At 38.4% G+C, this 20,186-nt stretch overlaps 4 protein-coding genes across 8 annotated transcripts; 3 read left to right on the forward strand and 1 right to left on the reverse strand.

Annotated features, from left to right (window-relative positions):
- The first annotated feature begins 804 nt into the window (after positions 1-804).
- LOC131330079 (protein SYM1) lies at positions 805-6,616 on the forward strand. The gene is made up of 5 exons (XM_058363579.1): positions 805-1,157; positions 4,271-4,426; positions 4,524-4,656; positions 4,748-4,787; positions 6,149-6,616. Exons 1-5 carry the CDS (start codon positions 873-875, stop codon positions 6,234-6,236), a joined length of 702 nt encoding a protein of 233 aa, XP_058219562.1. The 5' UTR covers positions 805-872; the 3' UTR covers positions 6,237-6,616.
- A 456-nt stretch (positions 6,617-7,072) lies between these two features.
- Positions 7,073-9,522, forward strand: LOC131330074 (uncharacterized). The gene is made up of 3 exons (XM_058363570.1): positions 7,073-7,580; positions 7,690-7,769; positions 8,716-9,522. The coding sequence occupies exons 1-3, from the start codon at positions 7,434-7,436 to the stop codon at positions 9,278-9,280; spliced, it is 792 nt and encodes a 263-aa protein (XP_058219553.1). The 5' UTR covers positions 7,073-7,433; the 3' UTR covers positions 9,281-9,522.
- Positions 9,523-10,800: 1,278 nt separating this feature from the next.
- LOC131330044 (ATP-dependent zinc metalloprotease FTSH 2, chloroplastic) lies at positions 10,801-16,910 on the forward strand. 3 transcript variants are annotated; one of them, XM_058363523.1, is made up of 5 exons: positions 10,801-11,101; positions 12,588-13,775; positions 13,850-14,163; positions 15,230-15,470; positions 16,421-16,910. In XM_058363523.1, exons 2-5 carry the CDS (start codon positions 12,588-12,590, stop codon positions 16,757-16,759), a joined length of 2,082 nt encoding a protein of 693 aa, XP_058219506.1. In that variant the 5' UTR covers positions 10,801-11,101; the 3' UTR covers positions 16,760-16,910. The 3 variants fall into 3 exon arrangements, with proteins under 3 accessions (XP_058219506.1, XP_058219505.1, XP_058219507.1); XM_058363522.1 differs by having other exon boundaries at positions 10,975-11,166; XM_058363524.1 differs by having other exon boundaries at positions 11,079-11,170.
- An 840-nt stretch (positions 16,911-17,750) lies between these two features.
- On the reverse strand, positions 17,751-19,954 carry LOC131330084 (uncharacterized). 3 transcript variants are annotated; one of them, XM_058363586.1, is made up of 2 exons: positions 19,414-19,954; positions 17,751-18,810 (listed from the first exon to the last, which is right to left on the reverse strand). In XM_058363586.1, the coding sequence occupies exons 1-2, from the start codon at positions 19,894-19,896 to the stop codon at positions 18,679-18,681; spliced, it is 615 nt and encodes a 204-aa protein (XP_058219569.1). In that variant the 5' UTR covers positions 19,897-19,954; the 3' UTR covers positions 17,751-18,678. The 3 variants fall into 3 exon arrangements, with proteins under 3 accessions (XP_058219569.1, XP_058219571.1, XP_058219570.1); XM_058363588.1 differs by having other exon boundaries at positions 17,751-18,817; XM_058363587.1 differs by having other exon boundaries at positions 19,392-19,954.
- Between the last annotated feature and the right edge of the window lie 232 nt (positions 19,955-20,186).

Genomic DNA, 20,186 nt, shown 5'->3' on the forward strand with positions numbered 1-20,186 from the left:
ATTTTGGTGAAAAAATAAAAATGACGTCCTTACCTTGTACTTCACCTTCCAAGTTGTTTTTTTGCAGAACATGTCACTAATCAAGTGAAAATGAGACGATTTTCGAAAAAGAATAAATCATATGGGATGATAAAAGGATATTACAGGAGTAACTTTTTTTTCTTAGAATGTGCCTATTTTTTTCAAAAAAGAATAAATTATATGGGATGATAAAATTATCTTATTCAGTTGAATAGTTTTTAAACTTAATTTCAAGGGGAATTTACAGTTACACCTCCTATACTGTCATCGATTTGAAGATACACTCCTTGTACTTCAAATTTAAGCACTTACATCCCTTATACGTAAAAATACACGGGGTGTAATTGCAAATTCCCCTTCTTTCACTTCAAAGTACAGGGGTTTAAGTGTTTAAATTTGAAATATAAGAGGTGTATCTTCAAATCGGTAATAGTACAAAGGGTGTAAGTACAAATTACTCTAATTTCTATGGGAAGTAATTTTTACTCTTTATTTCTATTATAACTATAAATTAAAATATTTGTATTTAAGTCCCGTTCCACATAGGGAAATAAGTACTTATCTTATTTTTTAAATTAAAAGTGATGTATTGTAAGAGAATAATCCGTCTTGTAAAGGGAAAAATAAGAACCCTAGTGAGCTTTAAAATTTATTTTACATACACAATTTAAAATACAAAAAACACACTTTTAAGATAGTGTCCTTAATTCAAAAAAATAACCGAATTAAAACAAAAATCCCAAGAAACCAGAGGTTTTTTTTTGGGTAGAATTGTTAAAACGAGCCAGGTACAAATTCAATCCCACTGCTTGGCACTCTCTCTCTCTCTCTCTCTCTCTCTATTCAGAGCAATGAAGGATCTGATTGGCGGCATAGGCGGGTTTTGGAAATGGCCGCCATTCGACTCTCAACGTAGACGACGAAATAGGAGAAAAGATAGAAGATCCAAACCCTCTGACTGGTCGGATTCGACGGGAGGAGTAACCGATTACCAGTTTCCCCTAAAGCAAGCGCTGACGGCGGGCGCCCTGGCACTCGCCGGCGACACCATCGCTCAGCTCCGCCAGCGCTGGGTCAAGGCTCAAGCTCTCGAAGATCAGTCTCCACCTTTTCGTCATCACGATGAATCATCCCGGGTCAGTTGGTCTTTCAAATAGCCTTTATCAACATCCACATATAAATAGATAAGAATATACATACATAAAAGTAAATTAATACGCGCGCGCACAAACCAGACGTCCGGGTTCGTGCGCAAATTGTGTTAATGGAAAGAGAAAAATGTTGAATTGAGATTAGAATATAATGGAATGTGGGATGAGAAAGTAGAAAAGAGAGGAGAAGGAATTTGGGGTGGCATTTTTTTTTCCTTCTTGGCAGTTGTTTAGGTAGTTAAAGGGGTAGTTTGGGAAGGAAAATTGTGAGCCAGCTTCAAAAACTGGCGTTCACACCAAAAGAGGTGTTCACTTTATAGTAGTAACTGGTGGGATGTCAAACACTGTGTTTTTATAGTAGTAATTGGAGGATGACAAACACTGTGTTTGCACATTTTCAGGATGATTAGCGGAGTAGTGGGTTTGATAAGGTGGTTTTTAATCAATTAGCATTTTGCGCGTACCAGTTATCTAATGGCACATTAATAAAAGTATCGTAAAAACTTAATTTTTGGAGGGACTATTACGGAAATCACTTTTGTGACACTGCTTCACAATTTTGTTCACACCAAAAGCTCTTCTCCCTTTCTATATTAGAATACATAGATAATAGGTAATAAACACCTAGACGTGTTGGTATATAGGTATGTTAGTTTGTATCTATGTATGAATGTTACAAAAGTTAAAAGATCTTAGTAATGAGGGGTTATGTAATGAAGTTTGACATGGAGTTTTGTAGTAAGTGTGTGTTGGTTAACTTTTGTAGTTACAATATGCAACTTTTTGCTTTTGTGTATTGTTTCTTTTCCAAGTACAGTGTGCACTAATTCTTGATTGTTTCTCCAAACCTTGGTGGAAGGCTGATCAAATTGGTCCATTTATACTGTAATCCTAGGCTTCTTTCAAGTATTCTGGAGGTTATGAATATGAGTTTTGTGTACTCAAATAAGCTATTGATTGTAAGATTTTAAATTCTCCTAGAAATGTGTTTGATGAGGGAGAAACAGAGGAGCAGAAATTTTGTCTCATTCATCAAAATGCCGTAGATTCTCTCTAGGTATGGATTGAGGGGTGGGGGAGTGAACTAAATTGTTAGATACGATGGGAAATGGAACGGCAAGGAAGGTAATTTTTCTTCTTCTTTTTATGTTTGACCGAAAGACGGAGAGGAAACTAAGGTGTGGCATGAGCACTTTCAATCTTATCGTGCCCTTTTCATTTTTCAACAAGCCAAGGTCTTGTTTGTTGCATCGTTATATTGGTAATCTGTCTTAAAAAAAGTATTAGGAAGCACTTCACTTTCCTTCCCCTTTCCACCCAATTTCAAGAGAGGGGAAGGGAAAGAGGAATTCTCAAAGTTTTTGTTGCCTCTTCTGCTCGAAATTCCTCTCTTCCCATTTCCTCCTAAAAACAATACGGTCATGCAATAACTAACTCTTAGTCATACAATTCAAGTATTATAAGCTTTCCCACCCATGTTTTATAGTGGTTCCCCAAGTATTCATAACAGCCCAACACTGTAAGTTGATTATGAGACTTTCCTATCAGAGGAGCTACTATAGTAGAAGAGTTACTATTCCATGAGCTAGTATACGAAGGTAGAAGTGTCAAATGTGACGTGCCACTCACGCCTGGTCCATTTATTTTCATGCTTACTGTGCTTCATGCCATGCCTAGTTTGACCCCTTTATTAATTGCATCGTGCCATGTGATGCCACGTTATAATACTCTAGGCCCAACCTAGCCCGTTTTGTGCCATGTCTTATCGGGTCCGTGCCTAACAGGCCTTGTAAAGCAAAAAATATAAAATCTAAGAAAAAATTGCCAACATATTATTTTTGAAACTTGAAACAAGAATTTGTCAAATAGTTGCAACTAAAATAACATAACAAGGATAAAATACTAAGTATTCATTATTTGGCTCATAGTATCATAGTTTTGCATTTTTGCTCCACCATTTTTTGAATCTTGCCTCTTATACTTGTGATGATAATTGAGAGAAACTGTTCAAAACTATCCACGTAATTCAATTATTTTTAGGAAGAACAATTCTCATTTTTATGTTATTAAATTTAATAGGTCAGTTTCATTTTTACATAAGTAGAAGCAAATAGCAATACACTCGTGCTCGTGCCGTGTCCGTGTCGTGTGATGCTTGTGCTGTCGTGTTGTGCCTGAAAATGACAACCCAGCCCGACCCACCTAAGTGTTCTTGACGTGATTCTGCAGCCCGGCCCAATTTACTCCTCTAGCCAAGGGGAGATCTATTTCAGAAAGAGATTAATAGATTGCCTTGGCAGCCTTATAAAGATCAGCCTCACTCGTATCCTGTCCAAAGTCTAGGATTCCTTGCTTTCGTCTTCTGGTACGAATAGCAGATGAGAGAGCCCCTTTGCACTTGTTGCTATGCCATCTAGGCGAGATTGCTGCCTAAATAATCCTTCTTCTCTTGATAAGCCAATGGAGTATATGACAACCAGTTTCCTTATAGTGTTGCATCTGCCCCTATGCATGCTTGCAGGCATTTGCATACCTTTGTTTCCTTATCTAGATTATTTTATGGGTTTCAAAAAGCTATTCAAGTAGAAGTTCTTGTAATTGTTTTTTAATAAGTAGCTCATAAGTAGGTAGGTTGCTTACTAGACTTTCATTTCCACAACAAAAACCAGACACCTGTGATACTGTTCTATTAAATGCATGACTTTCAAGTCTCAGTTTGTGTATGATAGAGCCTTTGTGATTGGTACTTTGAATGCTATTCTTCTTACATGTAAAAAAATCCGAACCTCTGGAATGTGAATGTGAATGTCATGCACCAGCGCCAATATTCAGTAATATCTGATGCGTGCAGTGCTGCTTAACTAAATGCTACAGGACTGTTGAACATGTCAACTTTGTGGTTGTGCGCAGCCTCCCCCTTAATGTTTCCTTGAATGCATGCTAAAGTTGTATACAGGTGCAATGTTGCGATCATTAGATCAGGGAAGATTTTCCTCACTCATGTTTGAATCTTTTCTTGACATCTTAAGAAGCTTAATGATTCATTTAGATTCATATGGGTTTAATATTTTTTTTTAATATGAAATATGCTTCCTTAGGATGTCACGGGGACCCTCCTTTCAGATCATGATTTTCTGCGAGCCCTCCGGATGGCTTCATATGGGTTTCTTCTTTATGGCCCTGGTTCTTATGCATGGTATCAGTATCTTGATCGTTGCATGCCAAACCAAACTGTAGAGAACCTATTGCTCAAGGTATACCTCCTTTAAGTTCGGTGTGGTTCTTTTTTAAAATTGGTTTTGTTCAGACATAGCATATTAAATGCCGACTTACCATTGCAGTTTTTTGCAGGTTTTATTAAACCAGATTGTGCTGGGCCCAATGGTAATTGCTGTTGTTTTTGCATGGAATAATATGTGGCAAGGGAAGCTCTTGGAGCTTCCAAATAAGTATAAAAATGATGCCCTTCCCACGTTGTTTACGGGTAAAGAGCTGTTTGTTTGGTGTTTGAGATAGTCTTGAAAGTGATTGTATTTCCTTTGACTTGATCCATCTTTCTGTCCTATTTAATCCAGGATTTAGGTTCTGGATACCTGTCAGCGCATTGAATTTTGGGTATGTCCTCTCCTTAAAGTACCTTAGAAGTTGTTAAAAAATAGAACCAATCAGTGTATGGTAACAGGGAAAAGAACCACCCCAGTAATAATAAAAAATAGAGAATTGTGAAATACCATTGATAGGCTTTATATCACTTTGGAAATTGACATCATAGTGTTAATGTTAATCTTGAAACAACTGTATAGAGCAAGTTCCTTTTTCAAATGGTTTACTTTCCTGGAATGGAAAACTATGCTGGAAATCAGAAAGGTTCGCGTTGATGCAGTAACTCTGCAGCTGTTTCACTTCTATATCTGCTTATTTTAACTCACAGTGTTACTCTAAAACCAAACTGGGGGTATGTTTAGCTTACACAGTGTTCCACCAATCAAGCTTCCAGAAGTGACCGAACCTTTTTCTTTCTCTATTTTCTCTTTTAGTGACTAAACTTCCAAACTAAACCAAACAAACTTTGCCTTAACTCCCAATTAATTGGGATCGGCTACATGAATCCGTTGTCTTTGTTGAATTCCGTCAAGGGTATCGTGTTCCGTGATCTAGTTCTTTTCGAACTACTACCTCTTAAGTTAATCTTGGTCTACTCATCCCATAAACATATCACTTCTCTCTAACTGCTGCATCGACCAATGTACAATAGACATGTCCATACCACCTCAAGCTATTCTCTTTCATGTTACCATTCATTTAACGTTCTCATGTCAGCTAGACTTATTTTATTGGCATGTTGTTTCTTATTAGCCCAACACTTCGTACCATATAACATAGTTGGTCTTGTACTTGGTACAGTAGAATTTCTCCTTCAATTTTATGAGTATCTTGCGGTCGCGCAATACTCTCGAAGCACTCCGCCACATTGACCCGTCAAACTTGTACTCTTTGGGTCACATCCTCCTTGGTTTCTCCATTCTCACTAACAATTGAGCCAGGAAACTTAAAATGCTTGGTACTTGCTAACTCCTGTAACTCCTGATTTTGGAGGGTCACATGCTAGCACTTTGACTAGCACTAAACTTAGGGTGTGTTTGGAACTTGTGGAAAGAAGGAGAAAAGAAGAGAAAATTTAAAAAAAAATCTCCCTTTTTGTTTGGTTGGTAGTGGAAAAAGAGAACACATGAAAAAGTAGCGAAGAACAACTATTGAATTTTTCTCCCAACTTTCTCTACCTTTTCCTTTTAATCATTTTCTCTTCTTTTCTCTTTCTTTCCTCAATTTCGAAACAGCGCCTTATATTTAGTACTTGACTTCCATTCTTGTACTTTTAGTACTGTTGTTGCTGCTGCTACTACAAACTCTAACTGTGTGATTGGATGATTTTAGGATAACATACTTTTCAAGATTTTTGTGTGGCCTATTTACAGGGTTGTTCCTCTTCAAGCCCGTGTTGCTTTCATGTCGATGGGCTCTATATTCTGGAACTTCTACTTGTCTTCAACTATGAGCAAGTAACCCTCTATAGAGGATGCATGAAGTCTGGAAGCAACAAATTCTTTTTTAATTGCATGCCAGGCTTTCTCTTTAACTTTCAAGCACTCTTGTGGCATAGTGATCAGAATGTATGCCTCCTTGCTACTTCTTCAGATGGGATTTTGATTCTGGGTGTGGTTTTTTTCTTTTCCGCCATTTCCTTACAGCTTGTGTACTTCATGGAACTATGGAATTACTCTCTCTCTCTCTCTCTCTCTCTCTCTCTCTCTCTCTCTCTCTCTCTCTCTCTCTCTCTCTCTCATGAATTGGTTATGACTTCGTACTACCATATTTGATGACGACCAATTTATGATCAGGGGATTCATAATCTTTTGAAGCAGTGGAAATGTCTGTTTCATTTCTGTGGGTTATGACTTAAACTGTGTCGACGAACTTGAGGTGATTTTAAATCAAAATTGGTCAGTATCAAACTGAACTAAATTGCTTGTTGACCAGGTGAAATTGAGGGTCCTTGGCTCCACTTCCTAAATTCCAGTTGTGGTACTTTGGCTTTTGAGAATTTGTATTGGTGTATAAAGCAAGAATATATACTGTTATGACGGTCATGCGTGCCGGTTGGTCCTATGTAGAATTGAAATTTCTGTTTGACATTCACCAATTGTTCGGATCATGATATATCGCATACGATACTACTTTTGACACATGTCACTAGTCCAGCCATTGTCCCAAGAGCCTAAGCCAAATAAGAACTTCCACTTGAAATGCTTGTTTTCTGTCGAAAAGGAAAGCTTGAAATTCTCCAATGCCTCTTAATTATCAACGTTTTTTTTTTTTTTTGAACGGCGAAGAAAAGTTTCAAAAGTATCAACGTAACCATCAAAAAAGCATAGTAGGAGTATCGTTTATCAAATAAACATCAATTCGTAACCACATTTGTCACCACTGGGAAAAGAATTTGGTTCTTTTCTTCAAATATACTCTATCTTCTCATTTTGGCACCCTGATGTAGCAGCATCTCCTCAGTGGGAATAATGTGGTAACGAATGATTCATAGACAAAGAAGTGACACAACCAAGATGCTATTCTCCGGGTATAATAGCACATTTAAACAGGAAGGAATAAAACCTCTTATAGTATGAACGCTTGAAAGCTGCAATCCACCGTTGTTTCTTCCATAAAACAAGAATCACATTCCAGCTATCAGTACACCAACAGACGATGAGCGGCGGCACCAATAATTTCCCAGTAGGGCCAACACGGGGTAATAGGCGGCCGGGAGAAGGATATGATGCCCGTGCTTCTAATGCCACTGACTGGAACAGAGCACACGCCATGTTTCCCAGCCCCACTTTTCGGGCTGGTCAGGTTAGTTTCCCTTCGGGTATACAAGTACTTCGTTCAATGTTAAACAGATGTCACGAGTTTCCAAATGAAACGGATATTAATTTCAGTATTTTGCTGGTGTGTTTTGCAGAATAGCAGAGGAGGTTTTCAAGTGCCATGGTTGCTTACGGATGATGAGAGAGTAATGGGAGGAGCTTGGGGCTTATCCAGGTGATTGTCTGATTGTAGCCAAATCTGTCTAATTGTTTGTTTAATCTCTCTATTTGAAGATGATTTCTGGGAGTTTCATTTAGCAAATACTTCATGGTATCTTTTTAGCTTGTTTTGGTAGGCAATTTGTGATGGTATCTTTTTAGCAAATACTTCATGGCAATTTGTTTGGCTTTTTCTGCGCATATTGTTCACTTCTAATTTCCATTTTTTTTAAGAAATGAACCCCAATAGAAAAAAAGGAACAAACAAATAACTTTGACATAAAGGTGGCTTATACACTGATTTAACTTCAATGCCTTGTATTGAAGCTTTCTTATTTGTTTGGTCGTTTTGGTGCTTGAATGATGAATCAAATGAAACAGGGAATGCATCGCGCGAAGGACATAACACTTGTCATGACTTCCAACAAAAATGGAACTTTCTACATAGGAAATTGATATTTTTTTTTTTTTCTTGATTTAGTAGATGGGGGAGGGCTAGGGTTCATCCAGGGTCCAACCTTATTGAGCCTAAATGAAAGCTACTTGTGAAGAATAAAGGTAGAAGAGATACAGACAGAAACATGAAATTTTGCTTATACCTGATAAATGGTACAATGACTACTAATACCTATGATAACACTGACACGTCGAACATGTGAAAATATCAGCATCATACCCTGGACCCTTGGATACGAATATGAGATCTATCTGTATCCAACATATGTTGCAGCAAGATTCACCTAACGAGTGTGTACGAATTTGAGTTCAATATAGAACTATGCATAAACACTTGTATTGTGCATGAAATGATGTGACCTCCTAATCACCTTTTGATCTTGAAAAAAAATGCGTCCCAAGAACTACTATTTGTTTTCCTTTGTTCCCATCTTTGGACATGATAGTTAAATGAATCGGGCTCTTAGACACACAAGATATCTCACATAGTCTGAAACGATTTGCAGGTTTCAAGAACCACCTATTTCTCCCTTGTCTCTCCGAGCCGATGAGATTGCAAGAAATTACATCCACCTTAGGCCCGGGCAATACATTCCAGAATCTCCCCCAAGGTTCGTAGCACCGAGTTTGCAATTACCAACACAACAGGAAGAGGAGTCAAGATTAAGCCGCGATGAGCAAAAAAAGGCCTTGAACAAGCTAAAGAAAGAAATATACAATCCTACCCCGAAGAGGTTAGCAAAGAGACTGAGCCTGTATTATAGAGACTCTGGCGATGCCACTGCCAGAAATAGTAGATTCGACGAGAAGGGAGACGAGGAATATGAAGAGAAGTGTGCAATTTGCTTAGACGATTTTGAGCCTAAACAGCTGATTTTCCGCACCCCCTGCAACCATATGTTTCATGAAGACTGCATTGTGCCATGGGTTAAGAGCCATGGACAATGTCCAGTTTGTCGGTTTGCAATTTGCGAGCGGATGAGACAGAATTTAGTGCCCCCGAACAACAACATTACAACCGCGCATGTACCTGTTGATCTATTGATTGAGCTTTTGAGGTGGGATATTTAAATCTGGCGACAAGACCAGAAACAGAAGAGAGATATTGCCTTTAATCTACTGCTACTGCTACTATTACCACATAATTTCCAGCTCAAAAATAAAATTTTGTTTTTTTTAAGGAACGACTCTTAGGTAACATGTTTCTTCTCTCTATGGCCCTTTGTCCTGAGCCACCAATCCTCCCTGTGTATTTCAGCCCTTCTCTATATATATTTAAAAAAGAAAAAAAAGTCGAACATTCGATACAAAAATTTCAATGATTTCCATTTTGTGAAAGAAATTGAGAACTTCATTTCATGGCATGTGGTTACAACAGGTCATCAGAAATTCATCAGAAGATAAATTTCCAAATGTTCAATTGGTTTGCACTACAAGTTTGAAACTTTGCTTATCTATTTTGGCTTTTGAAATGAAGATATGTCTGCATGGCACACACAGACCATTCATAGAGCAAAGTTATAAGGCAGGCACTAAATTGAAAGAAAAGACAGAAGTAGTAATGAGATTTCCATCAGAAATATATCCAATTCAAATTAGTTTTCTCCTGGACAATAGTGCTTATATGTTGTTATGACCAAATTTTTGAGATTAAATCACAATAAAATGTTGTTTAATGCACAACATATATTCAACGGTGATCAAGGTTTTTCGTTTTTTGTTTTTTTAGAATGAACAGCGATCAAATTAGTTAGCGCAATTGTCGCCGTAGGGGTATATCATGCAGCACCACTTTGAAGTAGTTCCAACTCATAGCGTAGTGTACATGTTGATACCCTTAGGAACTAGTAGTCTAACATACTATTCCATTAACAATCTTATATTTGAAAGACAAAAAATTAGTGGAGTTGCTTCCGATATGTTAAGTCATATATATCCAGAAAACCAAATTTTGGCATTTGCACATATTCTGATGTAAAAAAATTACTCCATCTATTCCAAATGTTGATTGTTGAGCCTGTGAAAATTGGTGCACCTTTCACGAAGAAGAATAAATAATTTTGTGCATAATTTTTTGTTTTTTTTTACACCACATTAAAGAAGTGCCTTAAAAATGATGCATGAATGTACTATATTTTTTGATTTGAAAATTGCACGAATTTTCATAAGGTTGAGCCGTTTGGGACATCAAGAGTATGACATTTTGAAAGCTAATTAAGCATCCAATACAATGTTCAAAATTACTTTATTTTAGCTATATCAAAAAAAATTTATATGACAAATTAAATAGAACTTCTAAACTAATAAATCGTGGATAATAATGGACACTCAATATTTTCAACATTAGAATTTATATTCATATTGCCAAACAAAATGTAAATACAATAATTTATTTCATACCACCAAAGAGCACGTACACAAATATTTTAGCACAATTGCGTGGAAAGAACTGAACCAATCTACACGTAAACGTAAGCGTTTTGCATTTCACACTAAAATTAGCACATATATTACTGAAATAGTAGATCCTAGTGATGAAAAGTGAAAACAGAACTCAAAAATACAATTCTACTCATTCCTGCTTTTATTCCGTTCCCACACAATTTCATTTCTTCACTCCAAACCCATGAAAAAGGGACTCTGATTTGTACTTATATAAAATCTTGGAATAAAGGCCAAAAAAACTTCGCAAAAATCCAACGAGTGAAGACCAGCAATAAGCCCTTGAGAGAGAGCCACGCATGTGTTTCTAAACCACATCCACTCCTTCCCCCGAAATTACCAGACTACCCCCTTTCTCTCTCCTTCATCCGCGGCATCTCCTGTGCCACTCCCCACCTTTTTATAATACCCTTATCCCTCCACACTTTAGAAAATCAATCTGATTCGTAGGTACTTCTTCTTCTTCTTCTTCTTCTTGTTCACAATCATCTGTCATAACCCATCTTTTTTTTCTGGTCAGTAGTCATTACCCTCTTAATTTTATTTGATGATGGTTTAGATGGTTAATTAGTTGATTAATCTGATATGGGTCAATCTCTTCTTATTTATTTTTTCTTTTTTTGTATTTGTGATTATCATACTGTTTATTCATAAGGGTATGTGCTGAATTTGGTTTCAGAATGTGTTTTAGTGATGTTTTCACTTTATTGTCTTCCTACGTTATATTGCCATTGGAAATGTTTAATTTCTGAAGCTATCAAGAGCTTTTGGCATCAATTTTTGAGGCTAAATGTTGTTCTTACCTCTATAGGTAATGGGTCTTGAACTGGGTGCAGTGAATTTGAACAAAACCATACGTGTTTATGTATGTAGTAAAAATTGGTAATAATCTCCTACCAAAATCGTAGTAAGGTAGAATTAAATAATTTAATTCTTTTTATGTAACCTCTGTGCTCAGCTGAGGAGATGTGGATTTCGCATTAAGGGATTTAGTGTTCAATTTCATCTAATTCTGAGTGAACGATTCTAAGTAGAAAAATGGTGTTGGAAGTTTGAAGAGTACATTTTGAGCTGGCTTTGTATTAAGCTCCAAAACACAAGCTTTTGCTTCTTTAGGGATTGTAGTTTCTCTAGTTCCTTTGCTTCTTCTCTACATCGACAGTCGTGGCATCATTAGAGGATTGGATATTCAGTTGAGCTTTGGGTTTAGTTTGCTGTTCCTAGAAGATGGAAATAGATTCACTAGGACAAAAACCGTTAGGTTTTACGTTTCAGAAATCGATTTTTGATATAAATAGTTTGTTGAAGTCTAATCTCTTCGCATTCTTTGTCAAATTACTTTCGATATTATTAAATTACCTAGGGATCTTATTTCCTTGCAATTACTTCTCTGAAGTTCTTTTTACTCAATCTAGTTTACATATATTGTAATCTTGCATGATTTCAGACATAGTGTTATGAAGTTCTTATTATTTGATTTCGTGGTAATAATTTTCAAGTGGTCCTTTTAATCTCTGCAAATCTGCAATGGTATTTGCCGAATTTTTCATTTGATGATTCACTGTAGACTACTTTCATATCATAGAGTATTTCAAACTTCCCACCATAAGAAGAAACACATAGAGCCAAATGTAATTTAGATAACTACAGACAGATGGTCATGCACCAATTTATTGTACAATTAAATTGGTGCAACAACCTACTCATTTTTTCTTTGTTAAACTTTGCATCTCCTAAGTGATTCTGCTCATTCTATCACGCTTCATAATCTTTGAACTCTAGAAATTTGTTGTGGACTGTGATAGCCTTTGATGGAAAATAATAGGTTGACAAAGTACTACTATGGGTCTGTATGCATAGTTTTAACTTTTAATCTACTTTTACTTTGTTTGTTGCATCACTTTGCCGTGCCTTATTCCTGGTGATAATACTGTAGATGGCAGCATTATCAGCATGCATGGTGGGAAGTGCTTTATCTGCCCATGTCACTAAATCATTTTCGGGAAAGGAAATCAATGGAAAGCGCCTTTTTGCGTCCTCTAGCCTCCCGCCGTTGGGCAGAGCATCAAAAACAGTTCTTGTGAGAGCGTCTCTTGATCAAAGCCAGCATGAAAGAAGAAGAGGCTTTCTTAAGTTGTTGCTTGGAAATGCAGGACTTAGTTTACCCACATTGCTGGGTGGTGGGAATGCCTATGCAGATGACCAAGGGGTTTCTTCCTCCAGAATGTCTTATTCCAGGTTCCTGGAATATTTGGACAAGGACAGGGTGAAAAGAGTAGATTTATATGAGAATGGAACCATAGCTATTGTTGAGGCTCTTTCTCCTGAATTGGGAAATCGGGTGCAAAGAGTTCGGGTCCAACTCCCTGGACTAAGCCAGGAGCTCCTTCAGAAATTCAGGGAAAAAAACATTGATTTTGCCGCTCACAACGCTCAAGAAGACTCAGGGTCTGTATTATTCAACTTGATTGGAAATCTGGCCTTCCCATTACTCTTAATAGGGGGTCTATTCTTTCTCTCTAGACGTTCATCTGGTGGAATGGGGGGTCCTGGTGGACCTGGGTTCCCTCTTTCCTTTGGTCAATCCAAAGCCAAGTTTCAAATGGAACCTAACACTGGCGTGACATTTGACGATGTTGCCGGTGTAGATGAAGCAAAGCAAGATTTCATGGAGGTGGTGGAGTTTCTGAAGAAGCCTGAGAGGTTCACTGCTGTTGGGGCCCGTATCCCTAAAGGAGTGCTTCTTATTGGCCCCCCAGGAACTGGGAAGACCCTTCTGGCCAAGGCGATTGCTGGAGAAGCAGGCGTTCCTTTTTTTTCCATTTCAGGTTCCGAGTTTGTGGAGATGTTTGTGGGTGTTGGTGCCTCCAGAGTCCGCGATCTTTTCAAAAAGGCCAAGGAGAATGCTCCTTGCATTGTCTTTGTCGATGAAATTGATGCTGTTGGGCGGCAGAGAGGAACCGGAATTGGAGGGGGAAATGACGAAAGAGAACAGACCCTTAATCAGCTGTTGACAGAAATGGACGGGTTTGAAGGAAACACGGGTATCATCGTGATTGCAGCGACTAACCGTGCAGATATTCTGGACTCTGCCTTATTAAGGCCAGGAAGATTTGATAGACAGGTAAAAAGCATGACCTATCACAGATTTTGCTACTTTCGTTGCTTGGAAATGCTTAGTATGAGGGTTTGTTGCAGGTTGCTGTGGATGTTCCGGACATCAGGGGAAGAACAGAGATCTTAAAGGTTCACGGTAGCAATAAGAAGTTTGATGCTGACGTGTCACTTGAAGTGGTAGCCATGAGAACTCCCGGTTTCAGTGGGGCCGATCTTGCGAACCTCTTGAATGAGGCAGCTATATTGGCTGGTCGACGTGGGAAATCTGCAATTTCATCTAAAGAGATTGATGATTCAATTGATAGGATTGTGGCTGGAATGGAAGGAACAGTTATGACAGATGGCAAGAGCAAAAGCTTGGTTGCATACCATGAGGTCGGACATGCAATTTGCGGGTAAGTGTCAAATTATCCTGCAATTTTGTGAATAATTCTTGATTTCTTTGTTTATGAGGAGCTGGTAGTTCTTTTGGAGTTTGAGTTGCCAAAAGTGGGCGGTTCGATTGTGAGAGCTCCATTGGTTGGTGGGATTAATTATCTAAACACCACTTCCCTTTCATATTTCATCCCTTCACTTTTTACTGCTTTGCTATGTTTGGCCTTCGTTGTCTGAGGTTGGAAAGTTACAATGACTATAAAAAGTGGACATTTGCATATTGACCTACCTGGGCTTTTGAATATTTGCTTTGTGCCTTGTGCCTTGATGTTGGAAGATGAGTGATTTGAGAAGGCAACCCAAGTTTGAACTTAAGATTGGCATGACTTGCCACCAGATGGCATCCAATAATGAACTAATTAGAGTTGAGTTAAGCAAAACTCCTTGAATTAGGATTCTTCTAGTTTTGTTATTCAACCATATAATATACTTGTGTATCTAATATCAATAATCCCTAGAGACTAGAATCTCTAGATATTGATCTCAATCAATATCTGTGATTTCTTTTTTTTATGAATGTTTATGACCTCTGCAGCAGTTGATCCTCTCTAGGTTCTCTGATGAGATCGTTTTGGGGTGCCCATGATATTCAAATAAGTAAAAGAATTTATCAGATTCGTTGGGGGGAGTTGTATAGAAATGTGACATTTGATACACAAAGCACATTTACATTAGGTTGTACATCTCTTCAGCTAGTGTTCATGATAGGGAGAAAGGAATCTGTTCAACGTAGGGTAAATCTCCTAAGCGCACCAACTACGTGGATTTAAAAAATACTAAGGATTTTGACCTTGTTGAGTTATTGCTGCTAGTTTGATGAGTTTACTTGTGTTAGAAAGGCAGAACATGTAGGCATGCTGCACGTGGGTTGTTTATTTTGTTAGTGTCAAAACTTTCAACGTGAAAAGATCTTTCTTTTCCACTTTTAAAGGAGGCCTCTCAAGTCTCCTGCTTCATGAGAAATCGGTTTACTTTGGAAATAGTGATTCTGCTACTCTCACTGATTCGTTGGTTTATTTCATGCAGAACTCTTACCCCAGGGCATGATGCTGTCCAAAAAGTCACCCTTGTTCCACGTGGTCAGGCTCGGGGTCTTACATGGTTTATCCCTGCAGATGACCCCACTTTGATTTCGAAGCAACAGCTATTTGCAAGAATTGTTGGTGGACTTGGCGGGAGAGCTGCTGAGGAAATAATCTTTGGTGGGCCTGAGGTGACAACAGGTGCAGCTGGTGATTTGCAACAGATCACTAGTTTGGCCAGACAGGTAAATTCATGTAGCAGGCTTTTTAGTTTCTGAAAGAACAGCAATCAACAAATGAAACCAATCCTGATCAAAGCACTATATGAAATCCCTAAACTTGTCCCGGTTAGCTAGTGACCAACTTTTGTAATGTTGTTTATTTCAACTACAAAAAAAAAAAAAAAAAAACATTGCGTCGGTTGGTCCATTTTGGGAATCGAATTTTTATATGGAGACCATGATTTCGTTCTTGAATTTTGAACCTTTCAGAAATACCCTTGAGTTTGAATATTTAATGAAAAAGTTGTTCTTTGTTCTCTACACTTCCTTTTTTGTTGATTTGTGAGAAAAGAAAGAGAAAAAACCTCATTCGAAGAACGTTGAGCTGCACAAATGGCAGCAAATGCTGAAGTCAAAGAGGCCGAGATGCCTATGATTAGATATGCCTGTTGAGATTGGGGGTAGTTTGATTCTGGGAACCTATGGAGTGGCTGAGAATAGGTTGTTGCTGAGGATTGCAATCTTAGATTCCCACATTAGTGCAAAAGAGGACACGGGGAGTATTACCAACTATTTTCCATTCACTTTTCAAGTTGGACAAATACTGTGGGAGATCCCAAAGTGGAATACTCGACCAACATGAAGGGACGGAGGGGGTAGAAGCTAAGAAGTATGGACATGTGTCCTCAATTGTTTTGTGCATTGTCTGACCCGTTTGATATTCAGGCACTTTTACATACTATGGACACCATTTATGTCTCCGATTTTTGTCTTACTTTTGGAATACTTATCTGGTGTCGTATTTTACATCTTTGTGAAGTTAATACTCCATTATTTGTGTTTTCTGTCCCTGATTTGATATGTATGTATGTTTTTGCACTTTATATATCTACGTGTGTTTGCGTTTGTTCTCCTTACTGATTCCACTTATCAAATGCTAGAAAGTTTATGGGTTGTAATTGATGTATCTGCAGATGGTGGTCACATTTGGGATGTCTGAAATCGGTCCATGGTCACTTATGGACCCCTCCGGTCAGAGTGATGTGATCATGAGAATGATGGCGAGAAATTCAATGTCAGAAAAGCTTGCCGAAGACATTGATTCTGCAGTGAAGAGGATTTCGGATAGTGCATACGAGATTGCCTTGAGGCACATAAAGAACAACCGCGAGGCTATGGACAAGATTGTGGAAGTCCTACTAGAGAAGGAAACGATGACTGGTGATGAATTCCGTGCAATCCTCTCCGAATTCGTTGAAATCCCAGTTGAAAACCGAGTCGCGGCTACGGTGCCGTCTCCAGTCGCTGTATAAATAGCATATGTTAATTTTGCAAATTCAATTTACACTTCTCATACGTCTTCAATAGTTTGAATGTATCATTGTGTAATCTTGGTTTATATGTAGGAATAACTATTAGCTGCTTACTAATTTGAGGGTATTTTTGCACTGCTTTCCCTTTAAAGACTCCGTTATACCCAGATGGTCAAATTAGTTCCCTGCATTCTAATAGCCCATAGTAACCGACAATTCTTTGCAAGCATGAACAAGGTTAACCAGTTAGATCAATATTGAGAAATCTCCTAGTTTCGTACCGCAACTCCGGGGAATCTCCGAGAGGCTTTTGCCATAGAAATCTTAATGCTGATTCTCTCTTTTCTCCTGTCTGTGGTTCAATTTTCCAATTCATGTCCTTGTATGCAGCTCGTGATCTGGTTCTTTATTTACATGAACTAATACTTCAAAGGGTGATGTAGAAGAGTGGAACGAGGAGCGGAGCTATGTTGGGGCCCCAGAGGCCCTCGGTCTACTCGAGTTATTAAAAAATCTATTTTGTGTATAGCTATTTATAATCTTAATAAAAGCCTTTTAATTTCTGAATTCTTCTCTGTATTCAGAAGAAAAAGAATTCATCTCCAGCTTTGGTTTACAAGCCTGTTAGCACAACGTTTTTCTTTTCCACAACACCAAATAGAACTATAATCAAATAAAACTGCAAATACTAGAGTAGTTCTCGTTAGAACAACTGAAGGGATCAAAACAAACGAGATTAATCCTTAAAATTTCTCGTAGAAATCCTCATCAAGTTATTGCCCCTAGATGTCTGTTCCTCGCATTATTGCCCTTCAAAAACCTTCAAGAGCCCAGCTTAGCTATCATACATCCACCACTACACTTGCAACAGCCTTGTGATGGAAGATTGTCAAATCTAACGAAGCAAAACTATCACACGAAGACTAGATAGCATTCCAGCAAATAAAAGAATATTCGAATCCACATGACAACTAGAATCTACAATGGAAAGAGAGAAACTCTGAAATATTAATGATGATTGGAATGCTCATATGCCGTAGGCTACATCCTTATTTGTAGGCTGAAGCCCAAACTCAACTAAAAAATTGTTGAATATTGCTAATCAAGGACAACGGTCAACGTAAGAAAGGAAAAAAAAAAGAAAAGAAAAGACGACTAATAAGAATGAAATATTTGACTTAAACTACTCATGAAAATTAAGACTATGAAAGAATTAAACATGCCAAAACAAGTGGCACAAATGTCCTAACCGAAGTTTTTACTGAAATTAGTCTTCATTATTTAAAACCCACAGCAATGTCATATTCCCTATTGCACCGCTCCAAGAAAGAATCATTCCAACCTGTTCTTTCCAACCCAAAAAACAATCATTGAAATTGAACACTATAACTTCCCGTTTTCCCTTCGCTTTGGCTTATCAAAGTTAGGAATTACCGTGCCACTGCCGACAAAACAAGACATCCATGGCGCAATAAAAGCTTCCTCTGGCTTTCAGAAGGCAAAGACGAATGTGACAGGATAATTTCCCTCAGTGATTGCCTTGAAAACACCATCCACCCTATCGTATCCGAACTCATACTAAAACAGCTAGTCAAATTCATCTTTCTCAATCTTTTGCAATTTCTCAAAATTTCTTCCAACCCTACAATTGTCACTCCCAAACAACCATTCAAGTTCAATTCCAGGAGCTTGCCACATCTATTCCCAATAGCCACCAACCCATCATCATTAATCCCAGATCTAGCTGCTCCAAGAACCTCCAATTCAGAAAGTTCAAAACCATTTCCAATGTCCATAATCCCTCCACATTTATTGATCTGCAACTTCCTAATCTTGGAGCTGCTCTTCAAGAAATCAGCAATGCCTTTTTCTGTAATATCCTTGCAAGAAGACACATCAAGCACCTCTAAACTGGGGCATCACAAAGCAAGTTTTGCAAGACATTCTTCGCTCAGTTTCGGATTATTTTTCAAGTCCAGGAACTTGATTCGTGAATTTTTCACAATATCGGCAGCCTTGTATCCTCCTCCTCCTCTTCCAAGATTAGTTTCCTGCATACTAATATCCTCTAGTAAAGGACAATTCTTTGCAAGCGTGAAAAAAGGTTGTCTCAGTTAGACCAATGCTAAGTATCGAGCCATATGGTGTCTAAAGCAGAGAGACATTGAGATAAATCACTCATTTTCTCATCAGTGAGGAAATCTATGGCAGCTAAAGATAAAAACGTCAGGGACCGGTACTTGTTTAAAAGCGACGAAAATTCCACAGAAGGTGAAGCACGAGCTCATGGGTTGAAATTCCAGAGAAAGAGTGAAACCCTTTAACGGAATACCAGAACTTTTTGCAAGCAAATGGAGATATTCATCAGGAACTACTGAATCGTAGATAGTAAGATCCGATAAATTTCTTGCACAACGAATTGAATAATCATCTAGTCGACCGAAATCTATATCGCTAACTGACAATAGATTCAAATTGGTACTATTGCGCAGAACAAATTAAATTCCAATCGGAGTAACCAACGAACAGTCGATAACATAAATATGTGTCAAGTAGACGCAATTCGTGGAAAGAGCTATAAGCGAATTATCGGTGAGCAATTCGTTTCCAGATATGGCGATTATTCTCATACCCTTTACTTTCGACGACAATACCTCGATTCCACGATCGGTCGCGCTCCCTCCGTGCAGAGGAAAGGAGATATCTAGATCCTTCAAACACGGCATCGAATCGGCGATAACTTCTAAATGAACGTCGCCTAAGGTGCGAAGGTGGGAGAAGTTCAGAGCCTTCAAATTCTTCATTCGGAATCCCAATATCTTCAAACCCAACAAGGGAAGCTCGGTTCCCGACAGGTTGAGGGTTTCGATCAGGTCGAAATCGGAACTCTCCGCGACGTCGATGATGAGGCGGTCGAGGGAGCTGAGGCGCGGGAAGCGGTGGAAGAGGTTGGAGAGCGGGCCGATGAGGGCTGGGTCGGTGATTGCGAAGTGGGTGCGGAGGGCGTTGGCGATGGAGAGGAATCGCTTGCAGGAGAGGGACGGGGATTCGAGGTGAGAGTGGCGGCGTTGGTGTAGTTTGTTGAGTATGAGTTCCCAGCACTCGTCTGGAAGATCTTTGCAACTCCCGTTCGCCATTGTATTTGTGTATGCCCTTCGAATGCAGAGGTTTTATAAAGGGAGGGAAAGGAGAGAGAGAGAGAGAGAGAGAGAGAGAGAGAGAGGTTTTATAGAGGGAGAGGGAGGGAGAGAAGAGAGAGAGGTGAAACCCCTTTCGAGTTTCTTGGGAAAAATATTATTTGGAAAAGAAATTAATTTTAAGTTTAAAAATTATGTATTTATATAAATAATTTTTTTACTGATATAAATCTTATGTGATAGATTTTATTGAGATATTTTTAAATGGTGCAAAAAAAATTAAAAAATTA

Source organism: Rhododendron vialii, chromosome 6a (genome assembly GCF_030253575.1).
Source record: "Rhododendron vialii isolate Sample 1 chromosome 6a, ASM3025357v1".
Taxonomy (NCBI): Eukaryota; Viridiplantae; Streptophyta; class Magnoliopsida; order Ericales; family Ericaceae; genus Rhododendron; species Rhododendron vialii.